This window comes from Pteronotus mesoamericanus, unplaced genomic scaffold (genome assembly GCF_021234165.1).
Source record: "Pteronotus mesoamericanus isolate MK-2021 breed Mesoamerican mustached bat unplaced genomic scaffold, CSHL_Meso_final scaffold_54, whole genome shotgun sequence".
NCBI classification, from domain to species: domain Eukaryota; kingdom Metazoa; phylum Chordata; class Mammalia; order Chiroptera; family Mormoopidae; genus Pteronotus; species Pteronotus mesoamericanus.
The window spans coordinates 1,003,901-1,024,955 of NW_026555321.1; the positions used below are offsets into that span (position 1 = coordinate 1,003,901).

Sequence of the window (21,055 nt, forward strand, 5' to 3'; positions counted from 1 at the left end):
TATTTTAAGAAATTGGCTCACATAATTGTAGAGGCTGGCAAGCCAAAAATCTTCAGGGTAGGCTGGCAGGCTGGAGACCCAGAGATGGTATTGTAGCCAGAGTCCAATGGCAGTTTGGTGGTGGAATTCCCTCTTCCTTTGGGAAGTCAGTCTTATTTTCTCTTAAAACCTTCTACTGGCTGGATGGGGCAGGGCTCACTCACATTATGGAGGGTAATCTACTTTACTCAAAATCTACTAATTTAAATGTTAATTTTACCTAAAAAAACCCTTCACAGCAGTGTCTAGACTCATGTTTGTTTGACCAAGTACCTGGGTAGCTTGGCCTAGCCAAACTGACCCATAAAATCAAGCATCATAACCCCATCACATGAATAAAAACCTATGGTTGTCAGCCCAAAACGTGTCCTAAATTAGCTCGGACATAGCGAACACCATAGAATCACTCAGGAGCTTATTAAACTTTGTATGACAAAGTAAAGCTTTCTTTCTTTTTTAACCTAGTAAAAGATGTGCCAAGAGGCCAATGCTTTACCAAAATATGTCAGAAATTTAAGTCATGCTCCTAAGGTGCAATATCAGAGTCTGTACTTCCCCTACAAATTCAGAATTACAGGGATTCAATCTTTCAATAAATACAGCACCCACTCTCCCCGTAGTCCAGACAGGATAAACATTGGATCTGGAGGGTCTCGGGTTACACGCACTGTGGGGATCCCAGAGTGGCGCGGGGAGAGGAATGCCAATGTTTCACCTGGTAGCACGCACTGTGAGGCCACCATACGTTGTCCTCCTTCCCAGATGTTCCCTCCCGCATCTCAGTCTGCAATCACCACTATGGCTGCACAGGGAAGGCCAGTGTGCAGTTAACTGCCTGTGGACACACAGGGCTCTCAAAAGGAAAAGACATCTCCACAAACCTTTTGACACCACTGAGGAACACAGGCCGTCCACCGCTCTACAGATCTAAAGATAGGGTCGAGGTAACTGGCTGAGCGAAGAGGGCTGCTGGGCAGCTCAAGGTCAGGGGCCCAGAGGCCCAGGCTGTATTCCTGGGGAGACTGTAAGGAGACTCCTGAACTTGGGACTGACAAGGTGACCTTGGCGAGCCTCATAGTCAATCAGAGTTTTAGACTTTCCTGGCTCAAAAATGGAGCTAATCTCTTGCCCCTTGCAGAGTTCTTATAAGGGTTAAATGAAATAACCCATCTGAAAAGGCAAATTCAATTCCATGTCCATAGCAGGCACTCTTGATATATTTATTTATTTAATCTATTGATACTAATGAATTAGTGAACAGAAAATAGATGCTTAGCAAAAGGGGGCAATTTCAGTTTTAAAGAATTCCCATCTGCCTCATGATTCAGGTCACCCAGACAATGGTTATTGAGTGCCATGGTCACAGTCTCTATGGAGATCAGTTATAGACAGATCTATAATGGAAATTACCCATTAACTGTCTCTTCAAAATACAAGTCTCCTTTAACAGCTCCATGATCCCTAGGAAACTGGGTGGTTTCAACTCCAGGGTAAAGCAGTGGGGCTGTTAGGTCAGCAAATCTAGGTGATGGGGGAGGGGATTTTGGAATGAGGAGGAAAGGACCTAGATTTTTTTATCTTTGTTTTACTTATATTTGATTATAAAAACACACATGCAAAATGTGAAAAACTTGAAAACACAATGGAAAATAGAGAGGTAAGAAAAAATTATCCATAAGTCTACCTTCCAAAGAACAATTACTCAAAAACAGCATTGATTGTTAATTTCCTTTCAGTCTTTCTGTATTTTCTTCATTACATAGTATTTATATTCCACATGCATTTTTCATTGTAGTTTAAATCTAACATTTTAATATAAAAATCCACCCATGTTAATCTAATACACACATTATTTTAAAGGTCTTGTCATATTCTGTCAGGTTAAATGTGTACTACTTTATATTTACTGTTCTGTTGTTGTGCATTTAGATTATTTCTGCTTTTTATATTACAAATAATTCAGCACACCTCATTTTTGTACAGCATTTAAAATATAATCTGTTTCCTCTTTATAGTTTTTCAAAAATAACATTACTGAGTAAAAGGTTTTAGACATGCTAAAGGCTTTTGATACATGTTGATAAAAGGTTATGCCCACTTAGACTTCACCAGCAATGAATGGGAATGCCTTTTTCAATCTACCCTTGTAAACAGAGTAGAATGATAAAAAATCACTAATGAGGAAAAAATAGCACTGGAAGCGTAAACTCTATTCCCTTGTTTTCCAGTGAAGTTCATTATTTCCCTACATATTTGTTAACCTGTAAATGTCCTTAACCCATAGTGATCATTTTTAATGTTATATCTTGTTAGGGGTATTGTACACCCATTGGGTATCTCTAAAATATACTGTGGTGTTTATACCAAAAGGGCAGTATGCTAATTTATGAATCATGTAGGCTGTGTGAATACCAAGAGATAAGTGATCAGATATCCAAGATTTCAACTTCAAGTGAAAAGAGATGAAGCCTTAAGTTGTCTCAGAAAAACCAAAGCAAATGCCACAGGCATAATGAGGAGACGTGTTTTGATTTCAGTTTTAAGCATAATTTTTTTCTCTCATTCCCTGAAAACAATCTCTCAAATTGATCTGTGTTAAGGTAATAGCACAAAATGACAAAAAATCAGAGAGAACAATTTTTATAATAAAGCAAAGAACTAGGAAGCCAATTTGTTCCCAAGAAAAGGAGAAACATTGTTCTTGAATCAATTCAACCCCAAATGATAATGGTTGATATGAATGGGCTGCGCTTACTCCGAAGGTTTTGTTTCCTGCAGAAGACCCTAAAATGCAGCTTCTATATGTTCTTATTTATAATGTTTGAATGAATATGTATAGTAAGTTGTCAATAACATAAATTTATGTATAATAAATAATGACAAAGGGAATGATTCAGTAGTACCCATTGGCTATATAAGTTCCAAAGTAAGGAATCCATCATTCATTCCATAATGAATTCATCAAGTAATAATAAATTCAATAAATATGCCTTAATTGCTTCACATGATGAATTTTGCTGTGTCTTGAATGCTGGGAGCTTATACAGCTGGTTACTACATACGTAAAATAGACTCTTCTGAGGTATCCTGCAACATGTAAAAGACTGTCAGGCCACTATACATACCTGTGGTACTCTGGCCTGGACATACTTCTCTATCAACTGCAAGAGAAGTTTCAAGAAGCAAAAACCTGCCATATGTACCATGAATTTCTTTCCTGGACAGGTTCCTATGATGAACCTGAATAATATGGAAAAGCCAGAAATGAGCTCAACTTTTCCAACCCTTTTGATTTCAGACAATACTAATCCCAAGACCCCTAAGGTGCCCCCACCAGACATCATTCAAGGTTAAAACAGTAAAACTCCCAACTTCTGCTCAGCAATCCCCTTCTGCCAATTCCGATTTAAACAATTTGGGGTGTGCTCTATCTATGCTAGACAAGATTGCATGTAAAAGACCTCAACAATCCTCCCTTTTCTTATAAAAATTGGAACAAATAGGCATTTTTTTTTATATCTTTCCAGGTACCCTCCTATCAGTGGTACGTCATTTTCTGATGTCCTACTTCTGAGACTCGGGGAACGGTCATGGAATGCGTACACGGAAATGATGCAAGAGTAAGTTACGTGGGGTTGCCTACGCCTTCTGCCTCCTGATTAAGTGCCTAGAAACGTCAAATGAAAATTTAAAATGTCGTCTTAGGAGCCATTTGCTGCCTTTTTTACAACTTCTTGTTCAATTTGTGGCTATTCCTGGAGCCAATTTAGTATAAATACAATAGCCCAGGATTGGAATCAGAAGATTGCCTTTTGGGGCATTGTTCTCCCATTTATAAGTGATGTGATCCTGAAGCAGTGTTACTAGCCACTTAACCATTACTGCTTTTTGATGACAGCAATGTGTCATTTAATTGTAATGGATACTAAACTCACACACACAACTCAGGCTAGGTGTGCGGTTGAGAGGCTGAGACTGTACGCTTCACTGCTATTAACTGTTTACCAAATTTGGACATTTATCTGATCCATGGAGAGGAGAAGCACAGAAAAAAATGGAAAATAAAATACCTAGGATGGTATAGATACTATTGTTTTCTTCTCTGTAGGGATGAATATATTGAAGGACAGTGAAGGAGAGCATATTTTCATAACTGCTACCTCAATGATTTTCAATAGCTATTTTCTATGATTTCACAGCCCCTTGAGGATCAAACCCAAATTCTTCACATAAACTGACCACTGCCAACAGTCGTCTGTTCCAGGCCTCCCACACACCTTGGGGAACCTGTCTTTTTAAGCCATGTCACCCTTGTCCAAGAATGCTCTGTGATTCCTTCTGAGCTCCTCCCGGGGTCCCCTCCTATAAAACCTCTGTAAGATACCCCAACACTCTCTGGATCCTTTTCGCTTTAAAATTCCTCAAGCCTCATTTGAACATTGCATTTTTCAGCTACCGAACAGTGTCCCAGTCTATTACTCAGCCCACAGAAGCTTGTGTGCTTTTTACATGTCAGGCTTTGTACATGCTGCACAGGGAATTGAAGAAAACAGGGACCGTTGCTGCCCTTGAAGCATCCACCATGGGGTGGGCAGCCTAGTGGTGCCAAGGCAGGTGTTTGAGCCAACTGCTGTTTACGACTCACCCAACTAGCTGGGCGCAGCGTCATGACATTCATGCATCCAAACCCCCCCCCTCGCCCCCCTGTCTCACTCTCCATCATGGTTCCTGCCTCCAACGTAATTCCTAAGACTCCCACACATACTTGTGGAGTGAATGTATGGAAAGATGAGGCCAGGTGAGAAATGTCACCCCTTCCCTGCTCACGCAGTACCCTCCACAGCACTTCACCTGGCTGATCTCTCTACTGCACTCAGTACTGCAGGCTGATCAACCGCTGCTGGTCTTACCTGGTTGAAGGAAGATGGGTGGCCCCAGCCGAGACCCCAGGGGCACACTCGGCCACTCACCTGGCTTGCTGGCAGACGCAGCAGATCCACACCTTCTCGTGCTTCTGGTAGGAGCAGCAGCTCTTGCAGACGTTGAATGCGCAGTCCCCGCAGCGGCGCTTGGTGTTGACAAGGAAGGTGAAGGGCGAGCAGCAGCGCATGCAGCAGTGGTCCACAAACTTCTGGTGCTTCGAGAGGATGCTGCACTTGCTGCCCTCCTCATCCAGCTTCTGCTTCATCTCGCTGGGACAGGGAAGGAGAAGGAAAGAGCGGACCAGGTCAGGGAGCTCTCCCCCGAGAGCCTTCCCACCCCAACCCTCCTTCCCAGCTCGAGCCACATGTGGGATCTTTCTGAACAACAATAACCCTCACAGAGATCAACTGCTTGACAGGAGCCCCAAGGTGGATTAATTTTGCGTGCTTCCGTATGTCACATTTACTAGGAGAAAGCAGGAGAACCTTACTACTTCTACTTCAGACACTAGACTGACGTACATTTTATGATTATCAAACTAAGCACATCCTCGAAAAAATAAAACCTTTCACTTAATTAACTAATGCCTTTTCAAAGGAGCAGGAGATCGTGCTATTATGTTATTGTGTTAAAACATTAATCCTCACAACAGCCCTGCTGGGAATATGATCGATGCAGTGCTGGCCCCATTTAATGTCCCTGGGAACGGAAGCACCCAGGGATTTTAAAAGCTTTCAAATCAATGTGAATCAATACAGAGTCGCTGGGGGATGGGCAAATTCTAAACAGTGGTGATTCAGAGTTGGATAAAAGACAACTCCCCTTTTCTTGTCCACTGGCCAGAGGAAAATTCTCCAAATCCAACCTGAATGGTAAACAATGGCTGCGTAGATAGAAGTCATCCTCGCCTGACACAGTAGGCAGTTAACCAGACATGGTTAAGCGAAGGCAAAATGTTAGAACTACCTGTGTTCTGCGACTCTGAGTTATTTACGTGCCCATCCTCTCCTCTCTCCCCCTCTGTCTCTCCCCACGCCACTTCCTCCTATTTGAAAATGGGATGATACTATACACACCGTCCTACTTTTTAAGCCTACAAAGCTGTCTTCTTTGTTTAGATTTTCAAGTGTGTAGGCATCAAGTGGTTCACAGATTTCTCTTATGATTTAAGACCTCTGCTACATTTGTAATTATGTTCCCCCCCCCAACTTTTTTCCCCTAAATATCACTCTTTGAGCCTTAGCTTTTTACCCCAAACTTCATGCAGGTATCTCACTTTCAGCTGCTTCTCCTGCCAAGGCCCCAGGTGGTATCTCCTGTCCCCAGGCCGGAGTGAACACTGTAGCCACCTGCTAGCAGAACCCACAGGCCCTGGTTTCCCCCGTCTGATGATGCTGATCACTCGGTTTTAAATTTCCTCTTCACTTCTACCGCCTGGGAATTTCCCGTTCCTACTTTTCCCCCTGACTTTAAAAAAAAAATTGGCATATAACTCACATACCATAACATTTACTCTTTAAATTGTTCACTTCAGTATTTTTTAGTATATTCACAAAGTTCTGTCAAGCACCACCACTGTCTGATTCCAGAACGTTTTCATCAACCCAAAAAGAAACCCCTACTTACGCAGTCACTCCCGCTGCCGGCCCTGCTCAGTCCCTGCCGACCACCAGGCTACTTTCTGGTTCTAGGACTTCACTTATTCTGGACACATAATATAAATGGAACCACACCATGTGTGGCCTGTTGTGCTTGGCTCCTTTCTTTGCATGTATTCAAGGCTCATCCATGTTGTAGCATGTATGAGCACTGCAGTCCTTTTTGCTGCCAAATAATATTCCATTTATGGATGTACCATATTTCATTTGTCTGTTCCTCAACTGATAAGACGCTTGGCTTGTTTCTGCTTTTTGGCTATTATGAATAATGCTGCTATGAACATTCATGTATAACTTTTTGTGCGGATGTATCTTTTCAATTCCAGAAGTGAAATCGCTGGGTCATATGGTAATGCTGTTTCATGTTTTTAAGAAACTGCCAGACTGCCAAATGGCTGTACCATTTGGAATACGAGGGTTCTGATTTCTCCACACCCTCACCAGCACTTGTGATTGCCTGCCTTTTCTATTACAGCCGTACCATGGGGTGTGAGGTGGTATCTCACTGTGGTTTTCATTTGCACCTCCCTAATGACAAACAATGCTGAGCATCTTTTCATGTACTTATGGAACATTTGTACATCTTTGAAGAAAAACCTACTCAAATCTTTTGTCTATTCTAAAGTAGATTATTTGTCTTTTTATTGCAGTGTTGGAAGAGTTCATATGTCTTCGGGTACAAGTCCCTTCTCAGTTTCATGATTTGCAAATATTTTCTCTTTCTTATATCAAACTTTTATATTTTATTAGTACTTTATGTATGTTTAGTACAAAGAAGGGTCGCACTAGCTCATCCCACCCTTCTATTGGAAATGGAAATCTGCGATTGGTTTTTATAACCTTGTTTCTCACTTAATGACAACATGTCATAAACACCTTTCCATGACAATTCAAAAAGTGTCTGCAGCTTTAGCTTTCGGATGCCCTGAGCTGGCTCTCATCGTCACCAGCTGAGCAGGGCTTGCAGCTCTACATGGAGCTCTCCAATACTGATTTGTGGCTTGAGCGTTAGGTAACAAAGGAACCCCGAATCTCATATTTAAAGGGGAGACTACATCAAGCCAGCTACTCCCCCTATGAGGGAAAACATTATATGCGTAGGTTTTGCTGAACAAAATGTTTACAGGGAAACAGGAGAGGAGTTTTGTCTTAAGGCATGAAGATGCCGTTTTCCAGTCCTTCATAGTTAGAGCAGAAGAGCTGTCATCAACAGCTCTGACACCTCTAAACAATATAAGAACAGCCTCCGCAATTGACCAGCCTCTAATGATATTTCAGAGACACTAAATTACATGGAACCTCAGGAAGAAACATCTTTGGGGATCAAAAAGGCTTTGTGAACTCAATCTACAGAATCACTTGAGCTTTATGAGTGTTGCTTCCTAATTCACAGGACTGCAAACACCAGCTTTGATCAATTTCTGAAAAACTGCTCCTCCCTCGAGCTTCCTGGTCTCACTGAAGAAGCCCTCCATTCACCTAACTGCTAAAGCCAGACACAGAACATTTTCTTGGTCTTGTCTCTCCTTACATATGCTTGTCAATCCAGGTTCTACATATTATCTCTTCTAAATACAAAATATCTGGCATTCATTGACTGCTCTCCGTCTTTGCTTTACCTGCCCTCGCCCCCACATCTGACCTGACCTCATCTCTCCCGAGACCATGGCAACAGCCTCTTTCTAACCTGACGAGGCTTCTTCCTCTTCCCCAACCTCTTCTCTAAATGACAGCAAGCAAGCAAGCAAGACCTTTTGAGTACAAAAATCTGGGTCACCCACTTCCTTCATGTGCTTCCACAGATTCCCATTTTTTTCCAAGATGTAACAGGAGCCCACATGGCCTGTTTGCCTTCAAAGTCACCCCCTTCTCTTAGGATGCTCTGACCACATGGCCCACTCAGTTTCTTGCTATTCTTTGGATACGTCATGCTCTTCCTCCTTTGAGGTTTGCCTATATGCTCTCTCTCCTTGAAAGCTCATCCTAGATCCATTCACCCTCCTCCATTTCTCCACAAAAGGCCTTCCCGTGTCCTTCAGTGTCAATTAAGCGCCCCCAGTGATTCCCATAGCACCTTGGTTTTCTCCTTTGTGGGCTTTTCCCGATTTTGAATGACATGCGTGTGTGTGCATTATATTTTAGTATATTTTGTTTAATGTCTGTCTCACCTCCATAGACTCGGTTACAAAGGAGATTTGCAAAGTACTTCCTATTATATATTATGCTGTGTTGCGAAATATAGACAAGATACTCAAAGATGCGCATAATGTGTGTCCAGCACAACAGGCGCACTAAAAGGCGGGCTCTTCACAGCAAGGAGCAGCACTGCCGATGTTCCCGCTACTAGATATTTCATTTTGATGCCAATGACATCAAATCACATTGTTTCAGATCACCCACCTATGAATTCTATTTCCCATGTTTTAATACTCTCATCTGTACCATTTTGAAAACCATGCTTGTTGTGGCTTATTAATTTTGTCCTTCTATTTTACGTTGCAGCAATTAATGGAGAGAGAGTTTAATGGCCAATAAAGCCAGATAATGAACTTAATTATGGAAATCACACCTGATGGTAAAACTAGGCCTGAGCGCAGACACGTGTTATTTCATGCATTGAACAAATGTTGACTTAGCGCTGACTTTGTTGCCGCACTGTGTCAGGTGCCGTGGGTCACCGACGGGGATCAATAAAACAGGGGCCCGGCACGTAAAGGAGCAGATGACCACACACACACGTAACACGTGGCGATTCGGAAAAAGCAGGATATGAATGCCCTGGAGTGGCCTCGTGCAGTGGACCAGATTCAGGGGCCCCCCGTGGAACAGTGACCCCCCCAGCATGGTCTCACTATCATCCTGCCCCATCATCATGGTGGGGAGTGGAAACCCTTCTTGGGCATCACAGATTTCTCTCAGGCAAAGCTTCTGCTTGGTGGCTCTAAGTTCTAGCAAATGCACTCTCTCTAATATTTCTCTGGTCCCTCTGACTCACTCAGGTAAATGTAAAATCATCATCATCATCATCATCCTTTAAATGTTGTTTGGAAGAGAAGACATCACATTGTCTTTTTAGAGCAGAAAGTTTATGAACTCAAAGGCAGACATGCGTACACTGAAACTCACTGGATTTAAACATATTGGTAGACACTGAGGGGTTCAAGAGCAGGGCTCCAGGAGGGTGATAAAGTCTCTAAAATTGTCTGGATGTTTCTACGCAGTAGATGGGAAGGATGACAGATGGGCATAGCAGGAAGTTCATGAGCTTCGCAGTCAGACTTGGGCTGACACAACCATGAAGCACTTACCTGGCCCTGAGAAAATTATTCATATATAAAACTCTCAAAGTCTTAGTTAGTTTTGGGGTCAGGAAAACAGCATGAAGTATACCATGCAGCCGGAGGTCAGGACGTGAGCTTTTCAGAAACAAAAGCAAGAACACAGTGACCCCAATACCAAGTACATGTGGATCTGACCTGGCTGGGGAGGCATCTTCCTTCACAGCCAGAATTCCAAAGGACCTGAGAAGAAAGAGCTATAGAACCTTTTATATGTTCTATAGGGGTGATTTTCAACCTTTTTCATCTCGTGGTCCACATAATCTAACTACTAAAATTCTGCAGCACACCATAGAGCATATTTTTTGCCGATCTGACAAAAAATAGGTATAATTTTGATGTATTCACATTGGATGGCTATTGTTGCGCTGGCTGTTGTCATCTGTTTATTTGACAATCTAAGGGAAAAGAGGTCAGTGCCCCTGATGTAATAGTTACGCATTGCATGTTTTAAAATATCTTGCGGCTCACCAGTTGCAAATCGCTCTTCTATAGTATGTATAGAGCCGGCCACAAAAGTATAGAATCTCCAAAACTTGTTGCAATGGTGAAAAAGTGCATTAAACAAAAGTCAGTCCATGGTCGTCTCCTTACCCCATCACCCAGAGCTGTCGCTATAGGTATGTCCTGTCCAACCTGTTAAATTTCCTATGCCTGAAGCAGGCCGATTTCCCAAGTGTGGTCTCCAGTGCTCAAGTCATTCTGAATCAATGAAATTCTGTGTCAGAAGACTCAACCCAGGGACAAGCAGGTCTTCAGCACCCAGTTTCCGGTGATTCACAAAGGAGGTCTCATTCACGAATTTCTTTTCTTTTTCTGGTCCCACTCTCACTTCCGACATATCTACTCTCCATAAATTCCTTGAAGCGGCCTCACGGGCTGCCTCTCAGAGGGAGGTCACCAGTCCCCACACAGAGCCAGCCCAAAGGGCCGGTGCAGGCTGCTGGCTTATCCAAGGTCCTGGGCATTGATTTCATCATTGTTTCTTGCTCACCTTCTCCACCTTGTTTCTGTTTAGTGTCTTCTTCCTACAATTCTCACACATTCTTCAGCTTTAAAATGCCCCTTACCTTCTAAAGTGACTATAAATCACTTAAGATTCATGTAAGTAAACCACTTACATTGATTGATGGGAAAAATTGAGCCTACATTTTCTTGCAAAGTAATTTCTAGAATTAAGCTTCATAGTAGTATTAGAATTGTCTATAGATACAGATATCTATATAAACATAGATACACATATGGATATAGATTTTTTTCTATATATATGGCTATTGATTGGCTTTAATAAGTGGCTTTGATTGGTTTTACTCTCTATTATCCAGGCACCTCAAGCTGCCTCCCTGGTCTCAGCTCTGCCTGTCACTAAGCACATTCTTCTGTGTCTGAGGCCGATGGCAAGGGCTTCTGTTGTGTTCACATGTAGGCCTTTATAATGGCAAGGGAATACTTGAGTCCAGTTTCAAAATAATTTACTCAGAATAAAATTTAAAATGAGGCAGAGGAGTCTGTGTGTGTCCTTAATCCCCAAGTTCCCAACGAGTCCTTTAGTCAACACTGATCAAGTGCCTTTTACATGCTTGGCCCTGTGCCAGAAGGATAAGCCACCCCTGTACCCTCGAGAAGGGACTGACACACAAGCCACAAACTGCAGTCTTCCTAGGGAGCGTGACGCTGTGACTCCACACTGTGCTGCGTGAGCTCTCGGGCCTGGCACTGCCGTCCACGGGGCCTCCAAAGCCAAAAACCCAGCGTGCCCTCGATTCCTCCCTTCCTCTCATCCGCAGCGTGCACTCAGTCACCCCGGCCTATTGGATCTACCCTGAAATATTTCTTGATTCTGCTTGTTTCTCTCCACTCCCACTGCCACCATGCTGGTCCAAGCCACCACCACGTCTTACTGCTCTTCTCTGGGCCACCCTGTCATTGGGACAGCGGAATGTTATTTCAGAACTGCTAATATGATAAGTCACTTGCAGGTTTAAAGCCCTGTGACAGATGGCCTCCTCGCTCCTCCAAGCCCAGCGCCTGGCGGGTGCCCAGCACAGAGATGCTCCGTTGAGCGCGTGACTGAAGGAATTCAGTTGTAGTCATGGTTATGGTTATTCTCTAACTCTGAAAGGGAAAGGCTGAGCGGCTCCCACCACTTTTTCATGAGCCATAACCCCGTAAGAATAGTAAAATAATCCCCCTCTGCATGGATAGCATCTCTGGCAGCTGCACCCTCCGGGCGGGGGCGGGGGAACCTGAGTACCCGAGAGGAACCCTCTCCATATGGGATTATGCCGAGTCATCTCTCGTTTTATGGACCTGTGTCCAGAAGTTTCCACATCCTTTACCAATTAACAAACAGTCTGATGGCCTCTGCCCAGTGAACACGTCCCTCCCTCATTGTAAGTCTGTAGGCCACCACTTTCAAAACTTTTTCCAAATGTATAAATCAATTTTGCTACTATTTACGTAAGATTTATCTTTTAAACATCTCACTTAAAAATATTAAATATCATGTTGTCTAATGCTAAGCATTTACATCCATGAAATATCAGGCTGAATATGTTTGTTACATTTTTTCCTAACACGTATTAAAACATAACATAAGAAACAGTGTTCAGTCCTGTACTGCCCACCCTCGTTTGGTCCACATGCCACACTCTCAGAGACACCACTAAAGGAATTTATGAAAATCAAAACTGAAATGCAGAAGCTTCTAATGTTTTCCAGATATTCAGATCCAGGGTGGGAGAAAGGAGAAGGTCACCTGCCGTGTTTCTAACCTGAGAGCATCGTTAGGAAAAATGAACAAGCGTGTATGATTTTCATCTGTGAAACTTCGCAGGATTCCAGACATCACAGATGGGGGCAGCCCAGGGCTCTCTATGAGGATGACCAGCCACCCAGGGGAAGAGGGAGCTGGGGGTGGTACTTTAATCGCATCAGATTTGTTGGCTTATAGTCGGGCTTTTATCTCACAAAAAAACTAGGCAAGGTAAAAAAAAGAAACAGTTCATCAAGTTCAAGTCTCTCAAGAACCTTCTAGGTGTCTGTCTAGGTAAAGATACAGTGTGTATCTTCCCATGACATGGCCAGGGACCAGCTCCATGCAGACTAGAGGGACTTCAGTGGCAGTCTGTACATGTTTTTTGCTTGACACTCAGGCTTTGAAACTTAAGGCACGAGTCAGTTGTACTGTGGGAAGGAAGGAGCCCTTCCCGGGAAGAGCAGATGCTGTTTCAAGCACGACCCCTCCACTCCTCCTAGCTGTGCTGCCATAAAGAAATATCAATGGCAAAAGGAAGGGAAGGGGCAAGTCAAGGAACATATAGCAAGGACCCATGGACAAAACCAAAGTGGGGAAGGACTGAGGGAGGGAGAGGGGGGAAGGGGCAGGGGGAAGTGGTGGGGGGAAGGCAGAGACAAATGTATTTGGAAAAATAAATTAATTAATTAAAAAAAATTAACTGTGGGTCTGAGGGGTCTGTGAAACCAAGCTCTTGTTACTTCTTTGATTGCTGAATGAATAGCTGAAATAAACTTCTGGCAGACTCCCCCCGCCCACCACCAAAAAAATAAAAAAGAAATATCGATGGCAAGTCACTTGGAAACACGCAGAATTGTCTCTACCGGTGACGAGATTGCAGATTGCAGCACAGGCAGTATACAGTTATGTATAACATTTATAAGTTTGAATTCATAAGTTCTTTTTCCATTTATAAGTTCTGTGTCTTTGGGACTCCCCTATGTTTATAAAGACATGTTTACACTTTAAGTTATTAAGTTATTTAAATGTATACTTTAAGTTATAAACCCTTGAAAAGAAGTGTTTATACTTTAAGTTATAAAAGACATGTTTGTACTTTAAGCTGTACTTAGTTATCCTTTAAGTAATTAAGTTACGGCCATTTAATAGGGAAATTAAAAGCAGACACATACACATAATTTTAAATGATGTCATTATTAAATTGAAATCATGTTAAAGAAAGTAACAGGAAGGTTGACTGTCTTTGAAGGTTAAGAGGCGTGAGCCCAGAGTAAACAAAGTCTTCCAGCCCAAAGGGCGCGGGCTTGCCCCTGACCTCAGGCCCCAATGCTGGGATTATGGCATCTGCCTGCAGTATTTGTGGCTCCCCTCATCTCATGCCTAGTCACCTGCTCCAAGAGGGAACACAGAGCAGATTTGTGGCAGAAAGATGAGATAGTTTGCTTCTGCTTGCTTTCGTTTTCTCACTGAATTAAGAAAACACTTCATGAAAAACCCATATATATTATGCTAAGTCAAGAAAATCAGACAGAGAAAGACAAATATCATATGATTTCACTTATATGTGGAATCTTAAAGAACAAAATAAACCAACAAACAGAACAGAAACGGACTCACAGATACAGAGAACAGATTACTGGTTGTCAGATGGAAGGGGTGCTGGGGGGCTGGGTGAAAAAGGTGAAGGGATTAAGATGGAAAAAGTGGTAGTTATAAAATAATCATGAGAATGTAAAGTACACCGTAAGGAATATAGTCCATAATATTATAATAACTAAGTATGGTGCCAGGCGGGTGCTTAAATATTAAGAGGAACATGTAAAATATATGATTGTCTAACCACTACGCTGTGACCCTGAAACTAATATAAAATGGAACTGAATGTCAACTTAATTAAAAATAAAATATTAAAAAATAAAAATTAACCAAAACCCCTTATAATAATAAACACCAAAATGTTAACAGTGCTTAGTTTTAGATAGAGAACAGCCCCTACTCTCTTTAAAACAACAGAAGTTGCTCATCATCAAAGGGGACGAAGATTAGACTAACATAACGGAAACCTTAATTTTTATATTAAAAAACTCAGCAGCAGAGGGAACAATGGAGCCATGGATGGCTGACTTTTCTTAAAGGCCAACTTACACCTAGTTGAAATTCCAGGGACGGGTTCATTGTTATTAATAAGCAACCATACCTGGGAGGATGGGGCTCCTCTATTAATAAAGCACATAACTTTATTCTGAGTTCAAAATAAGTAGATAAAATTAATCCCACAGAAAGAAAAAGCCCGAGTTGGCGGAGAGGGAGGCGGTGGCAGGGTGAGGAGACAGCACAAGGTGTGAGCGATGGCCGTCCGTCCGGGAGAGTGGCGGCCGGCCGGGGAGTGGTTTAGGCGTGGCGGGCAGGGCCCACGGCTCGCTCGCTGACTCTTGTGGTCGTCAGTGTGAAGGAGAAGCAGTTGGCATGGTGGTACATCCCCTCCATCCACTCGCAGCTGCTCAGGTACAGGGAGCGACCGGAGGTTCACCGGGGGTGAGCATGGCTGAAGGAGCGGGGACAAAATGAAGGAAGGTGAACGCGAAAGAACAAGTGTGCTCACGGAGTCCCGGCAAAGTAAGGGTGACATCAGCGTAAGAGAGCCTCTTGACAACGGGAGAGTAGCGGTCAGTGGATCCCAGAAACAGAGCATTGGAGTGGCGCCACCGAAAGACAGGCAACGGTGATGAGAGAGTGGGGTGCTGAGGTCAACAACTCGGAGGGTGGGCACAGTTGAGGACAAGAGCTGCAGAAGGGCCATGGATGGGAAGATTAATGGGAGGCCAAGAACTGAGAGATGAGGATGCTGGATGGGTCACGGCAGGGATCCTTCAAAGGAATTGGGAGAGACTAAGATAGCGTCCCAGGTAGTAAAGTGTTCTGAGAATGAGGGGCACTGGCTCCAAGGCTGACAAATGGCCAGGACAAGGATGCGTGGTGGGTAGTACATGCAGAGATCAAGTGCTTCAAAGGACCTGAGGTTCTGGTCTCGAGTAGGCCCAGGGTTACAGTCGGGTAAAAGCTTTGGGGCAGTGGTGTCTCTGGGGGAGAGTCACACCTCGGAGCAAAAGAGCAACGGGAGCTCTCAGAGGCAGGCAGACGACAGGAGGCCTCTGCTATGACAGCTGTGAGGTCCAGGGTGACAGAGTAGAAGGGTTTGGGGAGCTGAGGGGGTAGAGGTGACGTTAGATAAGGGTTGAACTGTGCTGCATGGGGACAGAGTCCTGGGAGAGAGGAGGCTTGCCCTCGTGGGCACGAGGCATGTACGGAGGGTGAGAGGCTCATTGGGTCCTGGAGGCCGCTGAGGGCCCCGTGGATAAGGGGTGCTCGCTACAGCCTCCCTCCTGAGACGGGGCTCTTGGGCTAATCACGGAGGCAACACGGGGCAGCAGGCAGACCTAAGGCAGCCGTGGCCTGGTCTCTCATGGGGCACAGGAAATTAGTTCAGCCTCTTCGAGCCTTCGCAGAGGGAGTGGCACTTCCTTGCTGGAGGAAGTGGCCCTTCCGTTTGATAATGGATTCATTTTGGAAGGTTAATTAATTCAGTGCATACTTACCGAGTCTCTGTTGTGCATGATGCACTGACATATGGACTATGTCAGTGAACAAAAGAGACAAAAATCTCTGCTCTCAGGGCACGTACATTGATTACATAATAATAATAAAAAAAGTTATGTAGTATAACAGGTGATAAGTGCTATGAAAAAAAGAGAAAGTAGAGCAGAGTAAGGGGAGACCTGGGGTGCAGGTGGTGGCGGCTTGCAAGGCTATGCAGGGTGGTCAGAGAGAAAAGGTAACATCTGAGCGAAGACTTGAAGGCAGTGCAGGGAAGAGCATGCCAGGCAGAGGGAACAGCCAGTGCAAATGCCCTGGAGTGGGAAGCTTGCCTATTGTGCTGGAAAAGCAGTTAGGGCAGGGGCCCCCAACCCCTGGGCCATTGACCGGACCTGGTCCGGGCCTGTTAGCAACCGGGCTGCACAGCAGGAGGTGAGCTTGAAAGTAAAGCACTTCAGTCATCCCTAAACCATACCCTCCTGCTGCCCTGGTTTTCGGAAAAATTGTCTTCCATGCAATCAGTCCCTGGTGCCAAAAAGGTTGGGGACTGTTGATGTTAGAGGACAGGTGGCTAGGGGAAAGTGAGCACCATGAGGAGAAGTAGGAAGGCAAAAAAAATAATTAGTAATAAATGTGATTAAGTAAATGGGAACTATTTAGAGAAAGAATCTATGTCCACATGGACAGGAGTAGCACACCACACAAAAACAGTGTGAGCTGAAAGCCAGGGATGAACCACAATGAGAATTCGGTTTTCCTCATTTACCTTCCCCTCTCTGAGTTTTGAGTTTCTTCTCTGGAAATGAGAAGTTGGAGCTGAGATCTCTCTAAGCACCCTCTGATTCTAAACCCAGGCCTCATGGGAACAGTGACACATGTTCTAACTGGTCGTAGGAGTTTCTTTGCGAGGGCAGCTAGAAGCTTGTTGAGACTGACGCTTAGACAGACTATTCTTCATGCAGTTTGCTATGTGGCTGCAACAGTTACATTATATTTCATAGCCTATTATCCTCAATTAACATTTATTCAGAGTCCACTAGAGGGCATCCCTGCACTTAGAAATGGGGAAAAAAAGAGTCTCACTGAGAAATGGGACTATGTGTCACCTATTGGGCCATGATGACTAGAACAATCAGAATGAATAACAAGACACTCCACAATCTTTTGGTCAGCTTTCAGCTTTTCAACATTTCTTTGGTCATGGGATGTGGCCTAACATCATAAGAGGAGTTAATGCTAGCTCTTGAATGCCTGTTTTTAAGTCTATCTGCACTTTACAGATAGGAAAGCCTACTGTGCTGGAGAGGCAGTTAGAAGACAGGTACCGAGGGGACAGTGAGCAACAGAGACAGCAGAGCCCAAAGGACAGGATTTTCATTCTTCTGTACAGGATTTATTGTAGGAGTGCTATTGAAATAAGGGAAGAAAAAGAAACACAATAGGAAAACGGAAAGGGGCAAGCAGAGATCCACGTGGTCTCAGGCCTGATCCCAGGCCTGCTTCAGTCTGATCCCAGGGGAGCTCCCGCGGGGGCTGGGCCGCAGGGCCGGTCCCACTCCGAGAAAAGAGGATAGGCTCTTGTACCTTTGGATCAGTCAGTCCTGTCTGTGGGAAGCCACGCCACGCCTGACCCAAAGAAGGTGTAATCTCTAGGGAGAAAAATTCTCCTGAGCTGGGAGCCATGAGAGACGCCGGGCTGTGTGCACTCTGGACAGATAAAGGGGGCGCGGGCAGGGCACTGCAGCGCCCACCCCTAAGCATCTTGCTGTATCAGAGCAAAGCTTTTTATCTAGGTTCTCAGGGAAGTTGAGGGGGAGAGAGACACGTGTTTGTAGATATTGCCAATGTTTTTATTTATAAATGTGTAAATACAATAAAACCCGGGGAAAAAAGAGATTAAAAAAATCAGGAGCCAAACGTAACCCAAACGAGGCCGGCCCCTTTGGGACAACTGCTCCAAGTCTACGGCCGGTGTCAGGCCAGCCTCAAGATGTGGGTGCCTCCCCCAGACACAGATCCAATTCCTACCAGGCACTAGAGAGTCATGCCAATTTTATTGAGTTTCGTGCAGAACTGGAGGTATGAGTTGTATGGCACATCATGCTGAAAAACTTCTTTTAAAAAGTCCCCTTCAAAAACCCCTGCTCTGACCTGGAAAGTCTTTTCCCTGTCTGTCCGGGCTGTCCCTGGCTGCCCCAGAACCACCCATTGTTTCACAAGCACATCCTTGGGACGGGGGTACAGGGGCCAAGTGGGATTAGCTCAAGTGCCGCACAAAGGTCCCGACCAGAAGGGGTACCGCAATGCTTTCACTGGGCATAAAAGTTTTCTCCAAGCTTCCTGAAAACCATGGCAAAGAAGGAAAATGGATATATTATAAAATTTTCAGTTTCACAAAGAAGTATCACTGTTTCCTAACAACGGGGAACATTTCCTGGAACCTAATTCTAAATCAAATTTCTCATGGCGTGCTTCTCTTGGGTAAGCAAGTGACAGAAAGGTTCATGTTTTCCATGCTTTGTAGAGAAAGTGTTCCTAGTCACGTCTCCTTAATGCTCTATTTCTTTCTGTCCAGGACCTTATCACTATGTGCAGTTAATGACTTCACATATCTCTTTGTTTGTTTACTTGTGCGTTGCTCCTCCCACTAGAACTCCAGGAGGGCAGGGCCTTGTGTGGGTGACTCACCACTGCGTGCCCATCCCTCCTGCAGGGTCCAGGAACAGGCTGCTGGTTATTGCTGAATAAACAAGTAGAACAGGTCACGCATCAGAGTGATGTGATATAGCCAGACAGGCTTTAGGAGCTATAATCAGCAGGGTCAAAATAGGCTAGTATCACAGTCAACACCAAATGATCTGTGATGGAGAATATTCATAATCAGTAACTCCTATGACTCACATTTTAGGGTTAAAAATCATGGTATACAGCAAATGAGTATAAATACAGAGATATACACCTGATATCCTAAGGAGACTCATGTTACCCTTAGTTGTGTTTCATTTTTTATTTCCTTCCTCCTATTGCAGTGTGACTCCACGTTTCCCTGATGGTGTCCAGTCCTGGCCCCGTACCCAGCACAGGCACTGGCAGGGATTAAAAGCACCTGGATCCCGCAAAGGCCAGAAGGTCACCCAAGCCCACACTTCCAAATATCAGAAACCTGTATTTCAGGTTTATATTTAGCAATGGTATTTGGTTACGGATTAGGCCTCATCAAAAGTAAAATTTCAAAAAGATTTCTGAAGAAATAAGTGTCTAGGATTGCCTTCGGTTTTAAACATTTCTAAACTTTGGTTAAACACTTAATCCCCATTCGTCATCACAATAAATGCTTTTCCATATTATTCTAGACAACTCAAACTTAGGGGAAATGAAGCTGACATATCTTTTTGTCTATGGGTTTGATGACATTACTGGGTACATAATCCTGGAGGAGTTTTTGCCAATGCGCCATCATATATTTTTGCCTCAAAAACCGGAGAGTGTTTCTAAGATTCCATTTTCAGGGGAAACAAGGCCTAGTAATTAGGATCATGATTCAGGCAACAACCAGAAAAAACTTGAACATAAAGCAAAAACTATAAAGACACCCCTCTTTTAAAATATTTTTTTTCAGAGTAATAATACTTACTGGTTACTTTCCCCTGGTAGATATTTTATGATGTTGAAAGGACTAAATTTGTTACGAAAATATTTTGTGTCATTCCAAGAGACTTGGCAGGCCGTGGGCTTCTGAAACACAATGCTTAGCAATTATTGTTGTTTAACACAATCAAGGCCATTGAGTATTTGTAAATAATGTTTAACTGCAGTTGTAAGTGGTTCCTTTGATAATTTCCTTTGACAATGAGACTGGCAATTCTGCTAACACAAACGTGAAGCAATAGTAGGGGATCAAACCTGTCTACAGGAGTCCAATTTCTCGTCCCACATAAACATACATACATGGTGCCACCAACAGACATGGGTATTGCTGCCAATGCAGCTCATGAATGGATGGTAGCTCCACAAACCCTCGTTCATTTCTCCCGCAGCAAGTCTGTTAAATTTTTCTGGGGTGAACATATCCACCCACTACTCTACAGAATCGAGGACTTTCTCCCTGTTCTGTCTGTATCTGTACTAAATAGCGCTTTAGCATCAAGTCTGTCATTCTGTTAAGCACTTTATTGGCACCATTTCATTTAATACTCTCAGAAGATATATCTTGACCCTTGTTTCTAGGTGAGGAAACTGAGGCACATTACATTGCGTTATAAAGTCTTGGCAGGTCCACGTCCCCTTCTAGTATTTTGAGTGCTTCGAAAGCATGTTTATCTTTGCATTCTCCAACGCAGCCAGTTCAGCTTTGTTTCATCCGCATAGATTTCCTGAGCTCCTCCTGAGCGTGGGAAGCCCCCCACCCCCGACCCCTGGCTAGCCCACAGTGGGCCCTCCACATACCTTTGCTGCATTTGCTGTTGTGTTCGAACCTCCAATATGAAATTAGTCCTTCGATGGGTCTTAAAAGTAACATACGTTCCCACAATTGGAAGAAATCTGTCAGATAAAATTGTCTCTCGGGAACTTGGCAGTGTTTCAAATCTAGCAGCCAGGCTGATAATGAAAATGACTCAAAGCATCTCCAAGAAAGGATCACAGTGTCATCAACAGAGGGCCCCAGCAACATGAATAGTGAGTAACGTAGGAGGCAGCGTATTCTTCGGATAAAGAACCAGATTTCAATAACCTCCCTTGATTTG

At 43.8% G+C, this 21,055-nt stretch overlaps 1 protein-coding gene across 1 annotated transcript in view; it reads right to left on the reverse strand.

Annotated features, from left to right (window-relative positions):
- MYRIP (myosin VIIA and Rab interacting protein) overlaps positions 1-21,055 on the reverse strand; it is a 210,430-nt gene that overhangs the window by 122,346 nt on the left and 67,029 nt on the right. Inside the window, exon 3 of the mRNA XM_054595556.1 lies at positions 5,010-5,231. Within this exon, the coding sequence (XP_054451531.1) occupies positions 5,010-5,231 (222 nt within the window). The remainder of the gene's footprint in view (positions 1-5,009; positions 5,232-21,055) is intronic.